This window comes from Dermacentor silvarum, chromosome 3 (genome assembly GCF_013339745.2).
Source record: "Dermacentor silvarum isolate Dsil-2018 chromosome 3, BIME_Dsil_1.4, whole genome shotgun sequence".
NCBI lineage: Eukaryota > Metazoa > Arthropoda > Arachnida > Ixodida > Ixodidae > Dermacentor > Dermacentor silvarum.
In genome coordinates, this window is record NC_051156.1 from 136,946,185 (window position 1) to 136,973,526 (window position 27,342).

At 44.6% G+C, this 27,342-nt stretch overlaps 1 protein-coding gene across 1 annotated transcript; it reads left to right on the forward strand.

Moving 5' to 3' along the window:
• Positions 1–3,151: 3,151 nt before the first annotated feature.
• Positions 3,152–23,062, forward strand: LOC119445817 (triosephosphate isomerase). The gene is made up of 7 exons (XM_037710109.2): positions 3,152–3,442; positions 3,632–3,755; positions 3,934–4,018; positions 7,659–7,791; positions 9,304–9,389; positions 15,701–15,788; positions 21,968–23,062. The coding sequence occupies exons 1-7, from the start codon at positions 3,331–3,333 to the stop codon at positions 22,084–22,086; spliced, it is 747 nt and encodes a 248-aa protein (XP_037566037.1). The 5' UTR covers positions 3,152–3,330; the 3' UTR covers positions 22,087–23,062.
• The last annotated feature ends 4,280 nt before the right edge of the window (positions 23,063–27,342 follow it).

Genomic DNA, 27,342 nt, shown 5'->3' on the forward strand with positions numbered 1-27,342 from the left:
CCCTTACAAAACCGAGCACCTCGGTTCCCCTTCTTTTCGTCTAATAAATGACTGCCAACTATTTTCGCTTCTGGCCTGACAGTTAGACTTTCTTGCAGCCTATTCACGACAAAGTTTTTATCTTTTACGTTACAGTCAGGGATGTTTTCCTCGTAACAGGCTCTTTGTTGTGCCTGGCTACAGATTTTTTTTTGTGTGTGTGTGTTTCTTTCGCATGACTTCTGATACTTTTTTAACTATTTATTTTACGTTTTGCCTGTCATTCTCTGAAAGCTTGTTTGCCACCAGGTTCTAAAGGTGGCTAGTGGGTATTCGTGTAGTTCGTTTCATTACGGTTGTAGTGATCCTAGGTGTCCTTGATGGTTGACTGTCTATACAGTACAAGCGTGTTCCCAATTATACCGAAATAAATACTCCTGCTGTAAATATGAGTGTCTGCGTTTGTCTATTTGATATTCGATTCGTATTCGAAAAAGTCGATATTCGATCGCCTACCTCTAATGTTTCCGTAACAGATTGTGGCAGCTTGAATTTTTCATTACCTTCAGATTCGAAAGTTACAAATGCAACCCGATTCAAAAGAACAAAAGCAGCGTAGTTTTCCTAACATGGAAATTCACTTAGTCTACATAATATCCCTAAATTCTTTGTGCTTCTCGATGTTCGTGGTAGCAGAACTAGATCATGCGAAACGCGCTTCGCCAAATGTTGTTGACACGGCGATGACAATTACCCGAGCCTTGTACAGATCAAATACAACATTTTCGCCCTTGATCTACCTGAAAGCCGCCGTGAAGTGCTGATTAGCCTGGAAGCCGTCAGAAACGGAAGCGATTTGTTTAGAGTCGCGTGGAACGAGCTCAGCCGTTCCAATATTTACGCCTTTTTTACGGAGTCGATATGCCTCATTCGCCTGCCGTGTTCTAAATCTGCACACAACGTTTATTCCATTTGGATTTGGTAAATTAGCTCTCCGACAGGCTTCCGCAGGTCTACCAATCAAATGGATTTAGTGACACCGCTGAACCTGCAGCGTTCAAACGCATTCAAATAGGTTTTATAAATAATCAAGAAACTTCAATTTTGCGAGCACTATGATGGCTGTGATGACCATTGTGCTATAAAGCACAATCACAATGTGAAGGCAACCATTGGATCATCATGGCCATGATGATCCAATGACCCCAGGCGTCGTACAGCGAGTTTCGTCCACTCAAATGCAGCTTTAGATTATTAAACGGCGTTCTAGAAGGTAATTTTTCAAGCAACCTTTCTAACTTATAAGTCGTTAAAATGTCGCCTAACGTTCATTCAAGTCACTAAAAAAAAAAAAAGTCGCTGACTGCTAAATAGAAAAATTTGCCGTAAACAACCGAAAAATTCACTATAGCTAGCGACAAAATCAATAAAATGAAAACAGTGATTAAATACCGGTAAATTATAAATAAAAAAAAGCCACCGCTTATCCACGAAGTGAATGATGATGAGTGGGCGAAGCACCATTCGGGTAACCGTGAATCCCCCGTATATATATGTACTGTACATGTGTACAGCATATATAGCGCTACAGAGTACACTGTAATAGCGCTTATATAGCCCTTGTACTCTAAGCCCTTGTGCACCGCAGCGCCCCCAGCGGTCTCCATGCAAACCAGAGCTACGAACGGACAACGGACGATGAGGGACAAGGCTCGGTCCTAAGGTGCTTCGCCCCTAAAAGCAAATCTGATGTTTTTGTGTTTTCCAAGATGGTTAGGTCAGACGGACCCATAATATACACACGGTGATAAAAGGAATGGTCGAATAAACTTGTTTTAGACTGCCTGGCTACATCTTTCTCAGCAATGCAGGGTCGCCAAGCACGCCCCGCAGGTAAGCCACCGTACCGCAGGCGTCTCGGCCGGCCGAGCGTCATCTGCTACAGCACGTAGCGGCGACGCCCGAAAGGCAATCCTAGGTGCATACCCAAGCAGGGGATACGTAATAAAGAAATAGTGCCTATGTGGGCGCAATTTAGAGAAAAAATGTCACAGTTTCGCCCTAAGGGCGAAGCAATGAATGCGATAGCAACACAGCAATGTCATACGAAGTAAGGTGAGCGGCTTTGGTAGCAACAACACGCAGAACTGTTGTCGACGCCATCGGCGTTTTGCCCGCGTTAGCTCAAAATGCGTGCGGCGTTGGTGACTGTTGCTGGAGCCTCTCATATAAATAGGCACTTGGTGCCGCAGCTAAACGTCGCGTCCCTTCCTTCCCCCTCCCCCACAGCCTCTCGCGCGTCTGAAGAAGGCGCGTTTGCTCTACATATATGGTGATTGTAAAGGAGGAAAGAGACGCCTACTTCTGCAGCCCTTAAGGAAGCACGGCGCAGAACGCGCGTTTGTTCTCCGCCGTGCGTTCACTCCCCGTGAAAGAGCGCGTCCCTCGCGCCCTTTCACTCGCACATACAGCGTTCGGCGGCGCGCGGCCACGATTTCATCTCCATTGACGTCATACGGAACCTCACGGCGACGGCGACGGCGACGGCGACGCCGACGGCGACGGCGACGCCGACGGCAGAAATCTGCTTTTGAGTGTCCATATAATTGCTATCGCAATAAAAAGCTTGGTATCAGCTGTTCAGTGCGCAGCCGACAGTGTGTGTGTGTGTGTGTGTGCGTGTGCGTAAGGGGTGAGGGGGCGCAAATGGTCTGCTTTCCCCTTTCACTTCTGACTACGGGGAGGGGGGCATGCCTCCCCAGCCCACCAGTACATACGCCTATGACAAGCGTGGTGTCTCGCTCGATGACCTCGAGCACTCGCTGTCACAACGCTGGCGTGGTGAAGAGCGCTGGCAGCGAGAAACGAATGCTTCATGCTGCCTCTAGTTTCACCGCGGGAACATCTTTCACGGCCAAATAAACGAAAGCAGTCTTGAAAGTACTGGGAACCTTAATTCTTGCTACAACGACCAAAATGTGCAAGAATAAACTGTTAGCAACTTCATCGCAACAGAATTTGGTCAACTTCTAATATCGAACTACATGTTAAAAGGTGTAGAGCTATAATTGAAAACAAAGAGGCAGGTGGAAACAACAAACTAGCTCACTACTAGCGCCATTCTTGCACAGCGGCAAACGTTAACAGACAGGGCCAGGCTTGAGCCGATCGAAAGGCGCCGAAAGCCGAAACGCCCCGCGCATCACGTCCGCTCGGCGTCGTCGGCGTTTCGAAGGGGCGAGGGTTGGCAGGGAAGCAGCTCCGAGATCGACTTGACATCCGCGTCCGGAGTAGCAGGAGGGTAGCCCGGTTAATTCTTTGGTAACGAGAAGCAGTGTACCCGCCGCGAACATGGCCGCCCGCAGGTTTTGCGTTGGGGGAAACTGGAAGATGAACGGCAACAAGAACACCATCAGGGATATCTGCAACACTCTGAAGGGAGCCAGTCTCGACCCGAGCACAGGTAGGAAAGATGAGCTCCGGTGGTTATGATGATAGAACCTGCATTGAAGTGCTGCTACGTATCTTAGCATAATACATATCGCTTGTTTACGCATCTTCTATTAAGTTAGCATCGCTGTCGAAACTTCTAAGCGAAAGTGATGTTCGTCGCTGTTCAAGGTGCTTTCACGCAGCGTGTTTTCTATTTCAGAGGTGATTATCGCGTGCCCGGCGCCGTATCTGGACTACTGCCGGAGCTTGCTTCCACCCTCTGTCGCCCTCGCAGCTCAAAATTGCTACAAGGTTGAAAAAGGTGCTTTCACTGGCGAAATTAGGTATGTTAATTATAGCTGGCTGACCTATTAAATCTGTTTTATTCATGTGTATATGACGATCGAGTTGTCCGTACATTGTAAAACTGCGTTAATGCTGAGAGTTTTGAACCTGTGAGCTCGAAGAAACTGGGGAACTCGTAGAAACTGATGTACTGTATGCGGTGTTTTTCTCTCGCAGCGCTGGGATGATAAAGGACTGCGGTGGCCAGTGGGTCATATTGGGCCACTCGGAGCGCAGGCACGTTTTCAAGGAGACTGACGAGGTTAGTGGTTTTTGCCTACTGACCTACTCATTTAGCCGGTGTGTGTATCCTTTGACAGCAGTCGGCCGCTTTGACCTCCACTTGACCTTGAAGGAAGGCGGGTTGACAGATTGAAGCCCGCGCGGTGCTGCCTGCTTCCTCTTTTCTAAATATAGTAAGCAGCAGATCGTTCAGTGCACGCTCCGATGTCATTCTTTCGGAGCTGCTGTTTAATTCTTTTGTTGTAGTTTTCGGGCTATGGAGCGTTACTCCGAGAATAGTTTGGTTTCGGTTTCGTGTTTACTTTGCTCACTTGGGGGTTTGTAAATTTGTCACAGCCCATGTATTGTGGGTGGTAGTAAAGTGCAAAGCAATGTTAGCTAAGAGTCATTTGAGGATTGTATTTGAAGGGTATGAGCTTGATAATTATTCTAGGAAAGTGTTTGTCTATATGTAGAAGGCAGACTTTTCTGAGCAAGCTTAGTAGTTACAATTCTGCTGCAGTGTGGAAGGCTTGGTGTGCTTTTACGAGTAGTAATATCCGATTTGTACTGATGCAGATAAACTTTTCTTTAGCTCTTCTTGGGTTTGTATGTGTCAACTCTGGTAGTCTCTGCCCTGTATTTTGCACTTCAACAATTACGCAAGTCTTGAAGGAATAAGGACACAAAACTTCTCCTCTTTTTATATCTTTAACGAATAGATCTCAACCAGGTAATTGCATTATGGAGTGTAAATTTTTTGAGAGTGAAACAAATTACATTTCCTTTTAATGAAACCAGTTGAATACATGAGCCAAGTTCAGCGCTACTTTGGGTGTGGAATGGGAAACTATTCATGTCACCAAAACCTGCAGCAGCAGTCTTATAGTAGCGGACATTACTTACATGTACAGACACACTATGGCCATGCAGTCGAAAGCAGAGTCCATTCAGCACTTGACCGAGTAATGGGAGAGAGGGTCCCCCTGCACTTCCAAGAAAAGCACACAATTGGAAGGACCAGTTCGACAGCTTTCAGCATTATATGGCCTTCAACCACTGCACTGGGCTGACTGGCACTTTAGTTTGATACCATGTGACTGCCGCCTCCAGTTACAGTTCTGTGAATAGTCTCCTGCTTTCGTTCAAAGCAATGCTGCTCTAGATGTGTGTTCGAACTGCTTTACTAAAAAAGTTGGATTATTCTTTGTGGCACTCTTGAGGATCAGTGTCTGAACTCAATTATGGGGTCTATGGCTACCCAATGAAGCAAAAAAAGATAAAAAGTGTAGCACAAAATTTTAGTGTCAATACTCCGTCAACTAGCCTGAACATCAATTCTCATGAACATTTCTTGATTTGCACAGCTAATCTTTCCCATGGTTCAAGATAGAGGAAGTTGTTACAATACATTTTCCTTCAGGATCACTGTTTTGTAGCTGTGTGATTGGTTAGTGCTTGTGGTAGGCATCTGCTTTCCACTGCGCACATGTGTACACCCTTGCCTTTAGTACCGGTGGTCATCGTTTGTTGACGAGGATTCATCTGTTAAACACACGCTTGCATGTAGCTATTAACAGATCTGAGCTTTCAGTAACCACATCATTATTTGCTGTTTTAAGAAGTTTGCCTTTGTGTGGTCATATTTTTAGCCATTAAGTTGGCACGGCTGCATTTATTGTACATTTGAGGCTAGCTGAAGAACACTACCGCCGCCTCATAAGGCTCTGACGCGAGAGGAAGCCCTAATATGGCGAAAACTCCAAACACATATCCACATTTGATGCAGAATATGTAAGAAAATGAAAATGCCAGCAGTGCTTACGATCCATATAGCATGGGGTCTGCCATGTTTCAGGAGCTAATAGCAATAGAAGCAATGAATAACTCTTGGGAGAAGAGGAAGAAGCCTTTCTTTCGGCTTGCGCCAAACTCTAAGACTATGCAAAGCAAAAATTAACATAAAACCAAGGTCAGTAAATGAACCGGCCTTAGATATTGAAGGTATGAATTGTCAATCAAGGACGTCATCATTAAATTTTACTCAAACTTGTACTAGTTGTAGCTATGAGAAACACGCTCCATCTCAAAGCAATGTATCAACTTCTTTCCAGGGTTCTGATATTTTTAGCAAGTTTTCTAAAATTCAAACGTTTTTTTGCATGGCAAAAAATATGCCTGTAACTGCATGGTGTATCACATATGATACGCCACAGTTTTTGCTAAAAAATTGGCGACTAGGCGTTTCTTTAGAAAAGCGAGGTTGGGTTGGAGATATTGGGCCTAAAGAAAGGCTTGTCTAATTGTTTCGCAAGAAAACAAATTCATGCAGTAAGGGGTTAATTCATAAGAGTAGTAAATTGGGCTCATTGGTACTGGTTCATAATTAATAACAGTGAAATTAAAGTGGACAGAGAAGAAAGCAAAAACTTGGCAGAACTGTTTTTCCGTCGTACCTGCTTATTCCTCTATCCCCATTTCTCGCCCAGTTACATACTGTATACTTCAGCTTAATACTGCTTTTGGTACTCTGCATGTTCAATTCAGGCATTGTTACTGTTCCATTGATGCATAAATTCTACAGAACCAGGGTGGACCCCATGCGTAGTAGTTAACTTGGATGATAATCTTTGTTGATTTCTGCCACAATTTATTTTAGGGGCGAAGCACCTTAGGGTCGAGGCTTGTCCGTCCGTCCACGTTGTGTGTGCTCATGGCCAACGTTGGCCACGCCGTAGCCATAGCAACCAGGAGGGCGGAGGAGGGCGGCGCGGCGCATGCGCACGAGGTCTCCTCCTCGCCAGCTCCTAGCTCACTTCCCGACCCTCGCTTCTCTCCGCGGCTCGCTCCCTCAATGCCCACGCAAAAGACGTCGAATGAGATCCCATACTAACGAAAGCAGACGTCCTTTGCTTTACTGAAACGTGGAATGTGAGACCACACATCAATGGATTCTTCCCTGTCGTCTGCACAGAAGAAGCAGAGCATTCGGCGGGTGGTGTTGGGATGTACGGGAAATTGCCAGAAACCGCAGTGGATCTCGACCTACCAATAACGAGCCAGTCTCAACGGCGAACACGCTGCAATGAAACTATCTGACGGAACCGTCATCATGACAGTGTACTTGGCCCCGAATCTTTCCTGAGGCAACGTTAAGTACATCGATCTAGCCATGTGCAAATACGAAACAAAGTACAACTACCACCCCTTCGTACTTGTCGGAGACTTCAACATAGACAGCGACTGGCTTGTGCAGTATATGATGTCTCGATACGCTTTACGATGCATTTCGTATGACTGGAAACAACCAACAACCACCAGGGGAACATGCATAGACCTTGTCTTTGCCAACTTTAGGCTAGATCCGTTTGAAGAACCATTGGCTCTACATTTCACGAACCACAAAGCAGTGCTAATGAAGGAAAAACGGAATCTAGAACTCAATACGACATACGAGTTATGACAAATAAAACATTGTATATACTGTACACACGCGTTGTCACTCATTTACATGCGCGAGTGGGCAATGTCACGAGTGATTTACGGTAAGAACGATCCCCAGTGCTTCGCCCACTCGTCATGATTCACTTCATGGAGATGCGTGGATTTTTTTGTTTAGGACTTGGATTCTGATGCAAGGCCATGTAATTATTGCACTCTCTCTGCTTTGTCTGTTCCAGCTCATTGGAGAAAAAGTGAAGCACGCCTTGGAGTCTGGCCTCGGCGTCATAGCCTGCATCGGTGAGCTGCTGGAGGAGAGGGAGGCCAACAAGACCGAGGAAGTGTGCTACCGGCAGATGAAGGCAATTGCGTGTAAGTTGCCACTGTTATTTGGCTGACCTCATGCATAAATTTAGCTGCTGAGACTGCAAGGTTGTTTATTTGTGAAGCGTTTGTTCCAAATGGATTTGAGCTGCATTAGTTAATAATGCCTCCATAATGCCAAAAATGGCATTCTTACCATTAGATGAAGCTTAGTAAGCCTGAAGAGACTTGAAAACTAAAGATGGGTGGCTATGCCACCTTGAAATTTCTGCGCTAGCTCGCCGTGATGTGATAGATTTTGACGGCATTTTCTCGGGTCTAGTTAATGTTTACTCGTAATAATGCGCTACAATGTACCTTTAAAGAGCCAAAGACTGAATGAACTTCAGATGTTTTAAGAAGTTTTACTGAGCCCACAACAGACCATATAAAAGAAACTTTGCAATCTGTGATGTCACCCTGTCATATCGGTGCTGTGGTTACAGTGCAAAATTCCAAAAGTGGATCTTCAACACTCACTTTCTCTTCTAATAGTCACCCTACTACCACGAAATTAACGAAAATAGTTTTGAAAGTATAACTTATCAGTCGAAAAGGATTTAGTGTTTCACTTTATTGTCCCTTTAGAGAATGCGGAGCTAGTGAAGGCTCTCACTGCATGATACGCTGTAGTTGGTGACAACAAAAGAATGCAGTGGTGAAGACGCCACTGTCAACTTGAAGAGAATTTGTATAATAGGTCGGCATAGTGAGTGGCTACTTGATACTCACTTGCACTGACTGACTTGCACTCCTACTCGCGCCCTCGCACATCAGTGACTTGCATACATTCTCTTTTTCATTCGCACTTACCGGTGCCCATGACAATGCTCAAAGTTTTCGAGTCATCTTTAGTTTTAGTTCTCGCGTCCACTCGCACTCACAAACACTTATGTTCATACTCGCATCCACTCAGTCACCATCACTGACTTTCATTTGTACTCACCTTAACTGGCTCTTACTCCTGTTACTCAGGTCCACTAAAACTCGCCGGCACTCGTACTCATGTGCACACACACTTAGTCACTCACTCGCCTTCTATCCCACATCTGTGAAATCAGTGTGGATGCACAATGCAAGAGTCCAAATAAGGTATGCTGACCTATAACTTGTATGCTAGATGCACCAGCCAATTAAGTTTATTTCCATGACGTTACAGCAGAGGCAAACTTTCGGTATTATAGGTGTCCCTTGGTGCTTGGTGGTGTTGCAGCATAAAGGCACATAGTGGAGGTGCATTGTGGTTTAGTGGCAGGCAGAGCTCGTAAAGAATTTCGAACCACAGGAAATTCCTGAACGTGTGCTACCATACCAAAGGAATGACCAGTGGGATGTGCTTGTGACATACAGTACTGTGAGCACGTTAGTATCTCTGCTCGAAGTGTCTTGTTTGAGTGTGTATGCTATAATGACATTTATACATAATATTTATGAATTTTTTGAAAAGTGATTCCAAAGGTGTTGCACGATACCAAATACTGGAACCGATGTCCAATATTGTAAATGAAATTTTGTTTGTAGCGCAAATCAAGGATTGGACAAAGGTTATCATCGCCTATGAACCTGTCTGGGCCATTGGTACTGGGAAAACTGCTACTCCTGACCAGGTGAGCTCATATTCTTGTGCAGCAGACTTTTAGTAATTTAATTTCTTGGCCAGCACCCATACATTTCTGTGGGCCAAAACTTATTTCAATCCTGAAATTGGCCCTCACTGGATAATTCGAATTTGTCTGGTCAGCGCGAATACACCTTATCCCCATGGTGACGCTATTCGCTGCAGTGTCTGTCTTGGCGGCACTTGGAAACAGTGAATGCATCGAATACCTTCATGTCCCACCGATATCTTTTTTCGGTCTGCCCTAGAAAGATTTTTCAAGTTAGAATGGTAGCTCACAATTAATTATTACAGTGCAGTAAAACCCTGTTGACTCAAGCTGTAAGAATGACGAAAAAATTCAGATAAATGGAGTTTCAAGATAAGCAAAATCATTAAAGGGAATCTGTTATGAAATAAACTCTAAACGGAAAGCTACAAAAAAGTAGCTTGAGAACATGTGGAGACCGTTGGCCGTGCATGGACCACATAGAGCCTTTCCAAAACGACAACCGTAATTTTCTTGGTTGATCGCTTTCGCATGACTTGGCCCCGCACACGTCGGCCTCTACGGGCAATAGTGTTACTGGCATGGCGCCGACACAGTGTGCTTGGCACTGAATCAAATGATCGAACTTTATGACAGGCTTGAAGGCTATCATTCCAGGAGTTCGTAACCAGTTCCGGACATGTAAAAAGTTTATGCTGCTTTCTGCAGTGCAATGAATTCTGGACAGCTTCACTTAGAAAACCTAAACCGAACTGCAGAAAATAGCAACTGCCACAGCTTTAGCAGATGCCCGTAAGTGACGTGCTGTTTCTGCCTTACTGTTGCACAAGCATGAGGTGAGCATCTTTATCAAGCTGCAATCTTGCTAACACTCCATGCTCTGGGCTCACATGCTCACCTACTTGCCTTGTTTGGGCAGAGTGCACGCTGACTGTTCGCGCCTGCTCAAAAGCGCCGAGCATCTTGCCCAACGTCACAAATACGCTGTGCTTACATTGATGTGTAACTGACAGCTTTCTAAGTGAGAGCAAGGGGAAAAAAGACTCAACTTCCAATTTACTGCACTTGTGCAAGGTCTCAATAAACTGGCAGCGAGCAGGTGAGCAATTGGACGCGAGCGATGATAGACAGGAAGTAGAGGGGAAGAAAATAATCAGAGCGTGGCGTGTAGCTCGCCCAGTGTGATTGCACGCTGCTGCAGGGTGTGAATTGAGTGCAAGTGATGCTGCCCTGCTGCGTAGCCAACATGCGCCAACCATTTGTGTCATGCGTTTTTGTTGTTCCGGAAAATTGCATGCTTCGCAGGAAGTGGATGGTCTTAGTGTGGGCCACCATCTCGTTGGCAATTGTTGCAGAGTCATTTGAGAAATACGAAATATCAAATGTGCCACGGAATGTATGGAGAATGACATAGGGTCCATAGACAGCAATAAAGTGCTGTCTGAGATCAACGATGAACGCTAAATGTAAACAAATTTCCATTCTGTGAAGGTAAGCTTTGTTGGTTTCCATTGCCAGAAATGGAGGCATGCTGCGTTTTTTTCTTGTTAAAGAATCAGGTGCTGGTTGACTGTAATTTATTTAGGTGCTCTGTCATTTTATACATTAGTTTCCTATATTGAACCCATAAACAGGTGCACGTTAGATTCAGAGGTGTGTTAGAATCGGGCATGTGCTGCGAAATGAAGTACTGGTGTATTTCAGTGTTTTTTCTTCTGGATAATTCAATCAATTTCATTGGTCCTGTCAGGGCAGAATTAACAGAAATCAATTGCATAAGTAAGGAAACAATCATTTTTACTTTTATACTGTTGTGGTGAGCATACTATAGGCACAGTACAAAAATTAACAACTTTTACTGACTAAAGAGTAATGCAATAGTGTGCATATATATGCACACTAATAAACTGATCATCTCAAACGTTTAGAATTGGTAGCGTGATGCACTAAAGTATACTGTAGTGGGTATGATACAGTTTCGCAGTATCTTCGCATGGTAATAAACTGTGCGTGAAGTGCTCGAATGCAGGGGTGATTAACTACTGATGCCTACCCATGAATGTGGGAGTGATGTCGCCGTCACCAAAGGTGGGGGACAGTGATTTCGCACGCCCTTTTGTCAGATCTAAATGCCTGCGGGAAAAGACCCACAATGACAAGAACTTTTAATGCGGTCTATGACCTGCACGGCGACTGTTCCAAGAATTCCCCAAAGGGAGAACAGCCCAGTCGTTGTAAGCTCATAGAGCGTAGTGATAGCATGTAATTTGACAAAAATGCTCCTTTGATGGAGTGCTTGTAAATTGCCGGTGCGCCTGTCGGTTCTGGAATTCTATGAGAGCGGTTCTGCGGACAAATTTCACAGAAATGTGACAGAAATTAGAGGCACCTATGCGCAGCGAGGAATCGCTAAGAGCGTGGGGATTGGAGAGAGAGAGCCATGATGGGAAAGAGTGCCAGATGCTTGCCTAAAGTCTAAGATCTCTGCTAAAGAGATTAGGCACAACCCAGTAGGTGGTGGCTTAAATACAATGGCAAATTAATTGACTAGGGGAATGTCGAGGCGGGCCAGCAGCAGTTGGTGACAACAACAGGGAGAACAGCCCCTTTTGTTTAATGAACTGTATTTAAAGGCTGTATGGAACCCATTCCTTTCACCCTAGGCTCTTATCACTACTGATAGATCAGTAAGAGCCTGTACGCTGCAATGCTAGTCTGGGCCATAACCACTTAGTGGCCGAACAGCGAGACTCAGTTGTTCATATGTAGGGACAGTTGTCTTAGGCTCTAACTTGGGAAAAGTTAGAGTAAGGCGCTGTTTACTTCTTTGTTTATCATCAGTGTTCATCTGCCAACTCTGCATTTGACTGTAAATTTTTTTGCTGCAATATATCTTCAAGTTAACTCCAACCTGCCTCCTACTCCATTAACGCCGATTATGACCTTGAAGAGACTGGACCAACTTCAAGGAACTTTACTCACACTGATGGCATTACAACAATAATGTGTACCTTCAGAGGATGATATACTCTGCAGCAACTGCAGAGTATATCAATAATGTCCGATCTGATTGCCATATAATTTACACAAACCCCAATGACAATTGCTTGAAGTGTTATACTGTCTGAGAAGTGTTTAGTGAGATTTCTGCACTCAAGCTTTAAATGCACAAGTATTCATTCCACTTAAAGTCAACATTTTAAGGGCACAACATTAGGCTATGAAGCAGAAATCTCATTAGCAACTGCAGAGAAGCCTTGACAGAGCCTTGACACCGGCGGCGGCCGTGCAGGCGCCATACCCTGGAAGCGATTTGTGACGTGGAAAAAGTGCGCGCAGCACGGGCCTCATCTTCAAAGCGATCTGCGATGTGGACAAAGTGCAACTAGTGCCGGTAGCTTAGTATGCGCTGTGCTTTCGACGTTTAGTTCACGTTGAAGCGAGAGACGACCCGAAGGTCAATTTGCTCACTGCTGGTGCCGCGCCTCCTCACTCCGGCATTTTGACAGTGAGTTTCCGCGGTCATCGAGTGAGATGTGTTCATGTTTACCCGTGCACGTGTTACACCGTGCTTGTTAATTTAGTTAGTAAGCAAATGTTTATACAAGTTTATAGGCTAGAAAAACTACTATCCTTAGTTCATATAGTTGTCTACTAATTTGCTATCACAATTGATGCTTCGCCTTTCAGGCGAAACTGCGAAATTTTTTCAGCAAGGTGGAACTTTAGGCAAGTCGACTAATCATATTGAACAGTTTAGCTTCAGAAAGCAGTGATACTGTTCCCATAATAAAACAGCAGTTTATGTAAAAAGACCCACTGGCTGCCGAAATTGAAATTTCACAGGGATTATAGAATATACAACTTACCTATACCAAAAGAGCGGTAGATCTTTGTGTATAAGCTTTCTTTTTATATTCATAATATAATTGATTTTTCGGGAAAGAGCATTGTTTGCCCTGTATCCTGTCCTTGTCTTACAGTGCTGTAAACTGTTCAATGTGATTAACTGCCTCACCCAATCTCTGTTGATGAAATGTTTCTCGCCATTGTTTCTCCACTCCGCTTTCAGAGGAGGCATCTGCATACTGTCGAAAGTCTGTGATAATTCAAACAATTCAGAAAAAGCCTGTAGGCACATTTGTACGATAGTAGGCGTTAAACCAAGGCCACAGTGCCTAAGTGTAGCTGAGAGCCAGAGGTATTAATCACTGAGCTGTTGTCCAAGTTGCAAGCTTGTTTGTGTTGAGCAAGAAACATGCATAATGCAGCTTCTGCGTCATGCAAGCATTTATTTCGGAATCAGTAGCCAGCACTCCACTATAATAAAAAACACCTTGAAAAATTCTTGTAGAAGGAGGTTAATTGAGTGCCCTTTCATATGCAAGTAATTTTGCAACTGTTAAAAGGTGCTTCAAGGCACCCATGAGCTCCCAAGACTGCTGAATGAGATAATGGGCAAGATGTGTGCAGGTGGCTGTCATGGTTGTTTCTTAAGGGGTCCCTGAACCACTTTTTATCGCAGTGGAGAAATGCGTTTGGCGTGAAAATAGGCTATTTCACAAAATACTTTGCCACAAGAAATGCTTCAATGCGTTCAGCAGAAGTGTAGTTATTGGCAGTCAAACACAGCCTCCGCTGTGCTCCCGTTCCTTTTTCAATGCCTTGCACTGCGAAGGCTACGGCGGAGTGGGGCGGGGCCACAGTGCTCCGCCTTTGAAATGTCAACGTGGCGTACAGTTCAAATTTCATTTTGGATGCTAACATAGACGCCACGACGTCCGATTTTGGTGCCTGCGACGTGGTAAACGTAAGCCAAACGCGGTTGTCCTCAACGAGCCGCAGTGCACTTAGCCAGTGGACTCGTGGTGGCACCCAGTGGTGGCCGCGGTGTCGCCGACGGCAGCGACCAATAAGAGCAGCGTATGGGAATCTGCTTTATTACGAAATAAAGGCCCAGAAAAGAGTGAGGATCGTGGATTCTGTTGATACGAGAGTGTTTGAGAGAAAGGTGACTTTGCACTCCGCTTGTGAGCTCCATGCACCGCGTACGACGGCATAACTTGGCTGAGATGTTCACAGCAGCGTATGCTACTCGCGGACTGTTATTTCACCAAGCCCGAGGGGTGGTTCAGGGCCCCTTTAACTCTTTGGGAGTAGTGAACATTTACCCACTTTGCTGTTGTTTCAGTCAGAAACTATTTCATACATTTTGGATGTCATGCAGAAAGTACTCGAATGAAGAAATGCATGGTAAAAAACTTATTTCAGAAAATTTTCTTCATTCCTGAGGCACTTGTACAGTGCAGTCTCCAGCCATCATGACGTGGGCGATTGCCACAAGAACCGTTTTCTCTAGAGTCCTCATTGTCACTTTCTTTTCCAGTACTTTCATCAGAGGATGTTAACTGATAATCTGAAGGCAGAATGCATTCCTTCTTGGCACTAGAAGCATCTTCAGATTAATTTCCCTTCGCAAAATGCACGCAAAGAAAACATTGTCATCCTCTTGGTGCTTTGTACCCTTGAAAAGTGCGTAGTGTGCTACTGAAATATGCTGCCCTTGTACTTTGATGCTGCTAAGTGCAATTATCAATAGTTAGCTCCTGAAAGGTGCTGCAACAAATGCAAAGGAAGAACCAGTGCATGCAATCGTGTGTGTTGAGTGCTTTCTGACATTGAACAGAACCAATATTTTTGCATGACAGGAGGGGCCTCACATGTGGCCCACCTAAGAGGGTTAAAGGAGTGCTGACACAAAATTTTTTCTCACTTTTTTTATTTGTTTAGATAGCTATCAAATCTGTAACCGCGGTATGAGGCTTCAATTTCTCAACTGTGCAACAAATCATGAATTATACCATCTTTTGATTTGGCAAATTCAAAATGCATGCTCGTGTACATAGATTTAGGTGTACGTTGAACAAGCCTCGGAGGTCAAAATTAATGTGGAGTCCTCACCACGACGTGCCTCATTACCAAATCATGGTTTTGGTACGTAAAACCGCAGAATGTTTTTATTGTAGGAGCTTGTCATGTGCGTTTGATGGTGTTCAGATGCAGAAGTCTCTGACACTTTCACCTGGTCTCCAGTTACGGGATAGGGTAGAAGCTTGTCATGTGTGTTTGATGGTGTTCAGATGCAGAAGTGTCTGACACTTTCATCTGTTATCCAGTTACGGGATAGGCTGTGAAAAACCGTTGCCTTCTTAAAGCACTTGGGCCTCGGGTTCTACAGGTACAGCCAGACATATGTCGGAAACCTGAGTGTAAGGGAGCTTGGTGCTCACTCTTCACAATTTTACATGCAGGCTCAAGAAATTCACGCAAAGGTGCGTAACTGGATGTCGACCAACGTCTGCCCAGATGTGGCTGCAAAGATTAGGATCCAGTATGGAGGTGAGAATCAGTTGGTTTTCTTTGCTCTGGAAAAATGCATGCAAGCTACGTCATTTGTGCAGTGTTGTTACTATTAGCACTCCACTTCTGAACAAAGCAATCATCATCATCATCATCAGCCTATATTTTATGTCCACTGCAGGACGAAGGCCTCTCCCTGCGATCTCCAATTACCCCTGTCTTGCACTAGCGTATTCCAACTTGCGCCTGCAAATTTCCTAACTTCATCATCCCATCAGGTTTTCTGCCGACCTCGACTGTGCTTCCCTTCTCTTGGTATCCATTCTGTTACCCTAATGGTCCACCGGTTATCCATCCTACGCATTACATGGCCTGCCCAGCTCCATTTCTTCCGCTTAATGTCAACTAGAATATCGGCTATCCCCGTTTGTTCTCTGATCCACACCGCTCTCTTCCTGTCTCTTAATGTTAGTCCTAAGATTTTTCGTTCCATCGCTCTTTGTGCGGTCCTTAACTTGTTCTCGAGCTTCTTTGTTAACCTCCAAGTTTCTGCCCCATATTTTAGCACCGGTAGAATGCAATGATTGTACACTTTTCTTTTCAGCGACAGTGGTAAGCTCCCAGTCAGGATTTGGTAATGCCTGCCGTATGCACTCCAACCCAATTTTATTCTTCTGTAAATTTCTTTCTCGTGATCAGGGTCCCCTGTGAGTAATTGGCCTAGATAAACGTACTCCTTTACAGACTCTAGAGGCTGACTGGCGATCTTGAATTCTTGTTCCCTTGCCAGGCTATTGAACATTATCTTTGTCTTCTGCATATTCATCTTCAACCCAATTCTTACACTTTCTCGATTAAGGTTCTCAATCATTTGTCGTAATTCGTCTCCATTGTTGCTGAATAGGACAATGTCATCTGCAAACCGAAGGTTGCTGAGATATTCGCCGTTGATCCTCACTCCTAAGCTTTCCCAGTCTAAGAGCTTGAATACTTCTTCTAGGCATGCAGTGAATAGCATTGGAGAAATTGTGTCTCCTTGCCTGACCCCTTTCTTGATAGGTAACTTTCTACTTTTCTTGTGGAGAACCAAGGTAGCTGTGGAATCCTTGTAGATGTTTGCTAAGATATTCACGTATGCCTCCTGTACTCCTTGATTACGCAATGCCTCTATGACTGCTGGTATCTCTACTGAATCAAATGCTTTTTCATAATCTATGAAAGCCATGTAGAGAGGTTGATTGTACTCCGCAGATTTCTCGATTACCTGATTTATGACATGGATATGATCCATCGTAGAATATCCCTTCCTGAAGCCAGCCTGTTCTCTTGGTTGGCTGAAGTCAAGTGTTGCCCTGATTCTATTGGAAATTATCTTGGTGAATATTTTATACAATACTGAAAGCAAGCTAATGGGTCTATAATTCTTCAGTTCTTTAACGTCTCCCTTCTTATGGATTAGTATAATATTGGCGTTCTTCCAGCTCTCTGGTACACATGAAGTTGTGAGGCATTGCCTATAAAGGGCCGCAAGCTTTTCAAGTATGATATCTCCTCCATCTTTGATTAAATCTACTGTTATTTTATCTTCTCCAGCAGCTTTTCCCCTGGTCATGTCTTTCAAGGCCCTTCTAACTTCAGCGCTAGTTATAGAAGGAGCCTCTGTATCCGGTTCATCACTATTTTGAATGAAAGTAGCTTGGCTGTTTTGGGCACTGTACAGGTCAGTATAGAATTCTTCCGCTGCTTTTACTATGTCATCGAAGTTGCTGATGATATTACCATGCTTATCTTTCAGTGCATACATCTTGCCTTGTCCAATGCCAAGCTTTCTTCTGATTTAATGCTGCGTCCATATTTTACGGCTTCCTCAATCTTTCCCACGTTATAATTTCGAATATCCCTTACTTTTTTCTTGTTGATTAGTTTTGACAGTTCAGCGAATTCTATCTGATCTCTTGAGTTGGACATTTTCATCTTCTGTCGTTTCTTTATTAGGTCCTTTGTTTCTTGGGAGAGCTTACCTACTGGTTGCCTTGGTGCCCTTCCTCCCACTTCAATTGCTGCTTCTGAGATCAACCTAGTTACGGTTTCATTCATTACCTCTATGTTGTCTTTATCTTCTTTTTCTAAAGCTGCATGCTAAAGCTGCATGCTAAAGCAGTGGTGGTGTGGAGCAGAGGTAGAATACCCGGCTTCAAATCTGAAGGTCGTAAGTTCGAATCCTACTCCAGTCCACCACATTTTCAGGCATGGAGTGGTGCCTGACACCGGCAAGAAAAAAAAATATATCGCCGAGAGCTAGTGGGGCTATACTAGTTCAGGTGCAACCAAACTAGGAAGGCCCACTAAGCTTCATAAAAAGTCACTCCCTCACCAGAACAGGAATTGGCCTCCCTGGTGCAGTATTCGGCCACTACCTCCCTCATGACTCCGACAATTAACCCATGGCCCTCAGTTCCTAGTGGCTGCGGAGCACCTGACTAAGGCGGCGGTCAGACCTGCTACGCGGCAGAGGGTGCTAAGAATCTCTGGGTCAAGACAGGCCGCCAATGGAAACTGAACCTGGCAACGTTCAACACGCGCACCCTCTCGAGTGAGGCTAGCTTAGCAGGACTATTTGAAGAATTATCAGGCATTTCCTGGGATATTATTGGCCTTAGTGAGGTTAGAACTGGTGAGGCTTACACAGTGCTGACTAACGGCCACGTCTTCTGCTACAGAGGTCTTCCAGATAAAGAATCCGGGGTAGGATTTCTAGTGCATTACAACATAGCGGGCAACATTGATGAATTCTACAGCATTAATGAGAGGGTAGCAGTCATCGTAATGAAGCTGAATAGGAGGTACAAAATTAAGGTAGTACAAGCCTATGCCCCAACCTCTAATCACAATGATGAAGAAATAGAACAGTTTTATGAAGATGTTGAACTAGCAATGAGTAAGGTGCAAACTCAGTATACTTTAGTCATGGGCGACTTCAATGCAAAAGTGGGGAAAAAGAAGGTTGGTGAGCAAGCAATTGGCAACTACGGCATTGATTCTAGGAATGCAAGAGGAGAGATGTTAGTAGAATTCGCGGAAAGGAATAGGCTCCGAATAATGAATACCTTCTTCAGGAAGCGCAGCAACAGGAAGTGGACCTGGAAAAGCCCTAATGGAGAAACAAGGAATGAAATAGATTTCATACTCTCTGCCGATCCAAGCATAGTGCAGGATGTCGAAGTGTTAGGTAAGGTTAAGTGCAGTGACCATAGGTTAGTGAGGTCTAGGATTTCTCTCAATTTGAAGAGAGAGAGTGAAATTAGTCAAGAGGAAACAGGCCAACCTAGAGGCAGTAAGGGTAAAAGCAGACCAATTCAGGCTGGTGCTTGCAAACAAACAACGCAATAGTGTACAGTTATCGACAGATTTTTCAGACCTGCTCGATAACTTACTTTCCCGTAGCACCACCACCTACTCCTAGCACCAATGTGTAATGGCGAATGTAACTTCGATTACCGCATGGTATCTCACTCGATACATGCACGTACAGTGGTCTGTACGCGCATGTTTCAATGATGGCGGGCATGGACGAAGTTGCTGCCACTCATAAGCTGGCCTTGGTGGTAGGCCAGCTACCAGGTAGGTTACCAAGGTTATCTTTAGGGGCGCTCAGATAGTGGACTTAGGCGTTGTATTTGGTCACCAACATTTCTTAGCATCGGGACCCCACGATCTAACCCTGCTTTTACTGCTTGGTCACAATATTTGCTGTTGAATAACATACAGTCGAATTGCTGCCTATCGAATAGTACAACGAAATTTCTGGCACACAGAAGTTTGATTTCTTCCCCGTCAGTGTCCCATAGAATCTAATGCATTACGATTACCGCTACAACAAAGTCTATGGCTGGCACATTACCATTTTAAGTTCTCGCGGAGCAAGCCTGGACATCGCCACCTCTGATAGGGAAGGAAAAAATAATACACGGAAATCCTGATGATACGAAATCTCTTAATTCGAATTGATGGATAATTCGAACTGCTCTGTTGTCTAATAATGTGAACGGATCGGGTAGTTTGTTGAACATATTGAACTAGCGAACAGCACGCAAGACGAGAGCGCAGAAGAGACACACAACAATCACTCGTAGCCCTAACAACTGACTTTATTGAGACGAAGGACGTACATATAAATGAGCTGCAGCGCATCGTCAATATCATACAAAAAAATAAAAGAATGTGAAGATATGGGATGGTCACCCTTACATGATGCTGCGTGCACATGGCAAAAGCGGGTCTCATGATAAGTTAGCCAATAAATATGCAGTTTCTTTGCCAGATGTCAAAAACCAAATGACGCTCGAAGTCATTGAGGCCCACAGAATTGCATTGTTGAGTAAAAAATGTGTGAGCACACCATCTGGTTTGAGTTACTATCTGGTTTGAGTTCAACAGTGTACAAACAGCACCGAAGACAGGTGAAAGAACTAAGCGAGTCAGATGCCACAGGTGCTGAACTGGCATTCATCAACTGGCATTCATTTAAAGAAACTTAAGTACATAGCAAGTATGACAAATTGCAGGGCCTGATAACACAATCACGTGTTTCATATAGTGTAGTCTTTTCTGACCTTGATATGCGTTATCATGACCTCAGCTTCACATACTTGATATGTTTTCTTGCTTCTTCCACTTTGTCTGGTCTTCTGTGCAGTGTGTTGGTCTTGCAAAAGAGAAAAGTGCTGAGATGTTTAAAATTATAGCGGGACTAGCCCCCATATGCTTGATCATTCCTCCATTCACCTTAACTCAAGAAAGTTGATAGCAGTGCCACCCCTTGACTGAAGGGGTCAATTCGCTTCAGTTACACTCCACGGTAATTCTCAAAAAGCGTAGTGTCTTCATGTGACGGTTGGTGCTGTGTTCAATTCAATGAAGTAAGTGCTACGAGACGAGGGCCATTTGAGAATACAGGGGTAAGTGCCACTGAATGTACAGTAATCCCTCTTTATAACGAAGTCAGCGGGACGGCGAAAAAATTTGTTATAAGCGGTAATTCGATATAAGAGACCCCTCGAGAAAAGCTAAAGCAGTCGAGCTTTAATTGCGCCACAACTGCAAGGAAGTCAAAATACAATGTATTCAGTGTATTCAGGTGCAAAAAAATTGGAGGATGCTTAAGCTTTGCCTTTAAGAGTGGAACGTGATAGCATTCAAAGATCCCTGGCTGCTTATCAGGCTTCCCGGCAACTGCAGCTTTCTTTTTCTCCAACTTCACCACCGCATGCAGCTGCTGTAGGGAGCCTACATGCAATGCTGTTGTAGGCTGCCGAGGAGGCGAGCGCCACCAGGATGGTATTTTTGCAAGGAGGAAACCGCGGCGCGCTGCTGTGTGAGTGATAGAAATGCTGGAAAAGGGGCTTAGGTTTGAGTTTCCACGTAAGAGTATTACGTTTTCTCGTAAGAGAATTATGTTTTCTCGTATATTCAAATTACAATCCGACACTATCGCATCTATAGGTTGTGGTTACGTCCACGGCAATTCTCAAGAAGCGTAGTGTCTTCATTTGACAGTTGGTGCTGTGTTCAATGACTGATTTTTCTACTTATTTTACTTTGAGAAATTTGATTAGCTTACCAGCGCCTCTGCGCCACGCGGAGGGCCTGCATGGTCGGCGTGGTTCGGAATGATTTTGTGAGCCGGGCAACTCGCCCAACGCCGACACCGGATTTTATACGACACGGGGTTCTTAACGCTATCGTGTTAAAAAGCTTTGGCTGTTTCAAGTACTTTGTTTGGTATTTTTGTGGCCTGTTCTGTGCCTGCATGAGACTAATTCGTCGGTGGTATTAATTTGACACTGCATGCGCAAAAGGATTGCCGCCGCTCAGCGGCGGTGATGCCTCTGCTCGCCACTTCGCTCTAAGCAGGTCAAGCTCTTCATGCACTTCGAGTAATGCAGCTTAATATGCATGCGGTTTGGGTCGGGACCAGAAGAAATTTCGAGTAAAGCAGTATTTCGAGTAAAGCGATTTCGTTATAACTAGGGATTACTGTATGCAGCTTATGTGCACATTCCTCCTGGGAAATATGAGGTGTGCGAGAGTGTTTGATTTAATGAGAAATGCCCTATGTTGTTGGAATATTATGAATATAGTATTTGCACAGACTTGGTGGGTATAAATTTTGGAAGCTAATGTGGTGTTTTTTTTTTCTATTTTGCCCTTTTACGCAGGCTCCGTGACTGCTGCAAACTGCAAGGAACTGGCCAGGAAGCCCGACATTGATGGCTTCCTCGTGGGTGGCGCATCCTTGAAGCCAGAGTTTGTCCAGATCATCAATGCTCGCCAGTGAGCGGGCTTTCATCGGGGTTAGCTCAATATATTGTAGCTACGAAACCTGCATAAATTAAAGCATTGTGTTTGTAAGTTTCTTGTCCCTTGTTTGAAGGAAAGCATACAGTTGAGCTTGCTCGATGTTCCTATGGTGCTTGAACGCGACAAATTCTTTTGCTTCTCGATTTAAGTGCTTCCCAAATAGTTTGTGAAAGCGTACTTGAGTGACAGTCCTCGTTAATAACTGCTTTCATTTTGAAAGGTGAAAGGTTGTAGTTTGTACCTTTGCAATCTACGTTTGCTAGCGACTATACTGTGTTTCACACATCAGGTGCAATGCTGTGGAAGCTACGCAAGAAGTACGGTCACCAAAATTGGTCACTCCGCGTGTTCCGTCTATGCTTCGCTGCGGGCCAACGGCAAATTGATCTAAAACAACGTGTTAGCAGCAGTATCAGTACATGGTTTGTTTATTTCTACTGGTAAATTATTTTTTCATTCAGAATTCAGCTTATCTGAAGAACAATTTCACAAAAATCTGTCAATAACACCAAATTATTTGTAAGTGCAAATGCAGCCACTGCATTTGTATCTCTAGCCTCCACATCGTTGCACCTGATGTATGAAACTGAGTATGGTCACCATAAAATGTTGTTCTTACATAGCCCTTGAATTGAGCATCGGTATCACTTTAAGTGCTGCCTCCCATGTTCATGTGAACATGGTTGCAGCTTAACTTGTTGTCATATCCTGGAGAGTAAGAAAATGGCAACGTTTGTGTGCAGAAGAGCTTGGAAACAGGGAAGCTACATGTAGCCTGCTGCAACTGCTCAAGGTGTTTACAGTAGTATTCCATGTGAATCATTTGCTGTGCTGTAGTTGGTCATGTGGGTTTGCCGTTGTAAAAGAGTTGTTTAGCTACTGTAAAATGTGCTGTTCTCTTGGTATTTTCTATAATAGTGCCATGCCATTACGAGTAAAGATTTGGTGGGTGTTACATCAATTGTTTTGCGAGTTCGAATTAGGTGCACTATGTGACCTTTATTTGTACGCATTAACACCCAGTTTTATTTATTTTGCCCAGAAGTGACCTTATTTTGCTTTTATATTTTTATGTGGCTTTTGTTTACCCTGTTTCAAAATCGGCTATTCTGCAAAACTTCACCGAAGGAAGTTTTTCATGCATTCTAGCACTTGTAAGGCTGGGCAGAGTCGAGCAGTGCCTTTCTTTCAAATGCTCCACTCTTATGCTAGCTGTCAGTGGCAGAGGTCATCATTCAAATCTGCCAAAAGGTGCAAAAAGTGCGGAATTCTAAAAACATGTTCTTTGAGCGCTGACAAATTGCTGCCATCTACGTAGTAGAAAACAAGACCTCGATAAATGCGCCCCTCCATTGCTGATGAAATGGCTGCCATCTATGTTGTAGAACACCAAGACTGAATTGAAGTGTCCTGTGAGGCGCTGAAAATGTGCCAATGTCTATGTAGTAAAACACAGCTAAATAAATACAGATTTCAAACGCTGCCACTGCAGCCGTCGAATAACAGTGGCCGTGCTTAGTTCGTCCAAATCGCTTTGAAAACTGGATTATTGCTGTTCAGCTGTGCTCATCCAAAACACTTAAGAGGTAGAAGACTGCTTTCGAAATATGTTCAAGAGAGTAGAAAGTTGGTTTTGGACGTAGAGCATAGGGACAGGAGAGCTGGTGCACACAGCGTTGACTTGCAGCAAGTTTGTGGCAAAAGGTTTAGCAGAATATACCGAATGTTGTAGTAACAAGGAGCGAGTTTAAAAAAAATAAAATTGGCAGTTTGGCCCTCCTCAAGACATGCCAGCACATCTGCACTGACAGCAACTGACTGTATTATGCGTGCACTGAGCCCCCCCCTCTCCCTGGAGGCTACCCTGGATTCCCCCATGCTTGCAATTCTATCTGTGCTGTTAGACCAACCAAAGCTTTGCGTCCACTGATTCCCACATTGCATGGAATCTGCATAATGGCTCTTTTCAAGCGAAGTAATTTTTTTTGCCTACCTTTCTATGGTTTGGCGTAGACCGGTTGGTAGAGTTATCTTCAAGTAAGGTCAGCAGAGGGTTGACCCAAGTTGTCGTTCAAAAAAAGGAAATATGTCATTCTATCTGCAATGCACTTGTTTCAGATAGGATTGCAGAAGGAGGGGATAGGCAAAGGAAGGTTCACCTTAAAAATGATTAGTTTTCCAAGCACAACAGGAGGCGGCTAGGACATACTGTGGCGTTGCCTGCCGCCAGCACCTGAATGACTTTTCAAGTTGGATCACGGGCGGGAGTGTCTACTTCAGCGTAACGTTCGCTTCAGCGCGGCCGCTTGCTTTGTTTTTCGTTGTACTGCCGCGCAGTTCTGAAGTTCAAGTGGTTATAGTATACTTTTGCGTAACAGCGCTTGTTCACTGTATTAATTTTAAGGTTTTACACGCTGGACGAGGGTATCCCACTGTTTCTCCGTACCCAGTTTATACCAGATTTTGCTCGGCGAACTATTGCAGAAATTGAAAGCATAGCATACCTTCTACAGAAGCTCTTTTTTTTTCTTTCCTTTTTTTCTTTTTTTTTACTTTCGCGGAGAACATGCCCTCTCGCTGTATCACATCGTTCGGTTCAGTCAGATCGTCGGCTATCTGTGTGCCTTGAAATGCGGTTCCATTACCTGCGTAACTGAATTCTAAAGGTCCCTTTCTGGTTTCTTTTTTAAATAAATAAAAAATGTTTTATCGCCTGTACAATCCAATGCCTTTGGTATCATCGCGCCTTTAACCTGCATAAGAAGCGCACCGCGCCGCGAAGTCCTGTCTTGTTCACAATCGCCCGAGTACACGAGAACACAGACGACAAACTTTGCTGTAATTTTCCGAAAAGAAACAAAACACGAAACTACGAAGTGATCGAGGTGGGGAGTGGTCTTATTTTAGTTTCGTACTGTAAAATTTACGTAATAATAATTTACGTGGCTCCTAAAAACGCGGGGAAACGCGAATGGCGTCGGCAGCAGCTCTGCACGTTGCCTCGTTGGTGCTGCTACAATTTCTCTCGCTCTCATTTTCTCTTTCGAGCAAGGCAACATGTGCACGGCACGGAGACTAGGCGAAGCAGACGCCGCTCCGCGAGGTGGTTGCTAGGCAACGCTCTCGCTTGGATTCAGCAGAAACACCCGGCTTAAACATTAAAAGAAAAAAATTGAAGTCTGGCGTTTTACGTACCGAAACCATGATTTCACTATGAGGCACGCCGTAGTGAGGGACTCTGGATCAATTTTGACCACATTTTGTTCTTTAACGTGCAACCAATGCGCACGGGTGTTTTTGCATTTCACCCCCATCGAAATGCGGCCGCCACGGCCGGAATTCGACCCCGCGCCGTTGGGCTTAGTAGCGCAACGCCTTAGCCACTGCGCCGCCACGGTGGTCTTTAAAGGGACACCAAACCAAAACAATAAATCAACTTAGACTGATAAAGTATTCTTCGAAGACTTTGCCATCTTTAATTACACTGCGATAGGTCAATTATTAGAAGAGAAAATTTAACTGAAAGTTAATTTTTTTGAATTTCGCGCGCAAACCCCAACAGTAGCACTTCAGTGTGACGTCACGACTTCTAAAGTAACTTTTCATATTTGGGCCACGTTGGCTGAGTAAAAGTTCGCGAAACTTGCCATATTCAGTCTTGGGCTCCTTTAGAACACAATGTCATCATTCTTTACAGCTAAAAAATAAACTAAGACCTAGAAGACGCTGTCAAAATCCATGACGTCATGGTGAGCTGGTGCGGGAATTTCAAGGTGGCGTAGCCACTCGCCTCTTTGTTTTTCGTTTCCTTCTGGCTTACCAAGCGAGTTCTCGCGGTAAGAGTGTTGTTTTCGGTATTGTGGAAGGGTAATCTACTGATGCAGAAGAAATCATTTTCCCCTTTAGTGTCCCTTTAAGTAGGCTGACAACCAGGATGCGCGTTTTTGAGGACTTCAAATAATGTACAAAGTAACATTTTGCCGGAAGCTTTGTCCAGGGGTGGGACTCCTGCGCCAATTGCGCCATTTTGATACAAATGCAGGTTCGTGCGCCAAACGCAGAAAATTGACCGAAATCACGCCACGCTGCGCCAGAACGGCTTCAGCATGTGTGCTCCGGCAGTGGCCGCGAACAGCGAGCAGATTCGTTCTCCAAAAAAGAGTGCGGCCGTTCACATTCCGCAGACCGCGCGATGGCGCCTCCTTCACAGTTTCTCGTCATTTTCGCACTTATTGACCCTTTTCGCGGTGATCCCGTGGGCGCTGCCATGTTTGATCATGTGGTGACGCGTCCATTGCTTGCCTCAACTGCCTCCGTTGCCTCCTTGTTTACAATGGAAGTGTATAACGCCGGCGCGGCTTAAAAGACCTTAGTTTTCGGAGATATCGTAGACGGTGACTAGGTGGACGACACGAAGCTTTGATCACAGCTTCAGAGAACATCCAAAAGCGCTTTCGAAGCTGATTAAGCTATGTCCAAACGGCGCAAGCAGCGTATATGGTGCTTGTTCTAAAAGCGGGGCTAAATATGTATTCCAAGCTATCCAAGCTTTCCGATTGTGAATTCGGTCAGGATTAGTGTGTTTTGCTCTTTGTTCTTTATTCGGCAAATAATTTGAAGCAGTGGCTTGTCAGTTTCTGACTCAGTGAAGTTCCTCGGTGCGGCCACTAGCTACCTGATTATTTTCTGCCTAATCGCTCGCGGGTGTGATCAGTTCCGATAGATTTGTTCTTGCTGCGCACAAAGCTTGAAACGTAGCTGTTTTGTACATTTTAATGCCTTGTAGCAAATATATATTACCTCTAGAATCTCGCTCACTCTTGTGGACCGTCACCAAACATTCAGCTTCGATAATTCCGGCGCTATCGGAGTAGTACCGTCATTTATTGTGCGTATACAGTGCACACATATTCAAGTGTGCGCCCATTCACTTATTCTTGATACGTCGGCGATGGAGTGAGCGTAAGTTTTCCTGCCATTTGGGACATATGTGTATAGATAACGTGCGCGAAACTTGCTATGACAGGAAGCGGCGCTACTCCCTTTGTCATTGTTTAACGAGTGGTACTCACTCTTGCCGACGTTCTGGGGATGATTCCCTTTCTTTGAAGGTTAGCGATACAAGGCTGGCGGATGAGCAAATTTCTGTATCCTCGAGGAAAGCTGTACATCACGAAGTGCCGGTAACACGTTCGGACAGTTGCAGCAGCGGTCCGCGAACTTGGCCGCACAG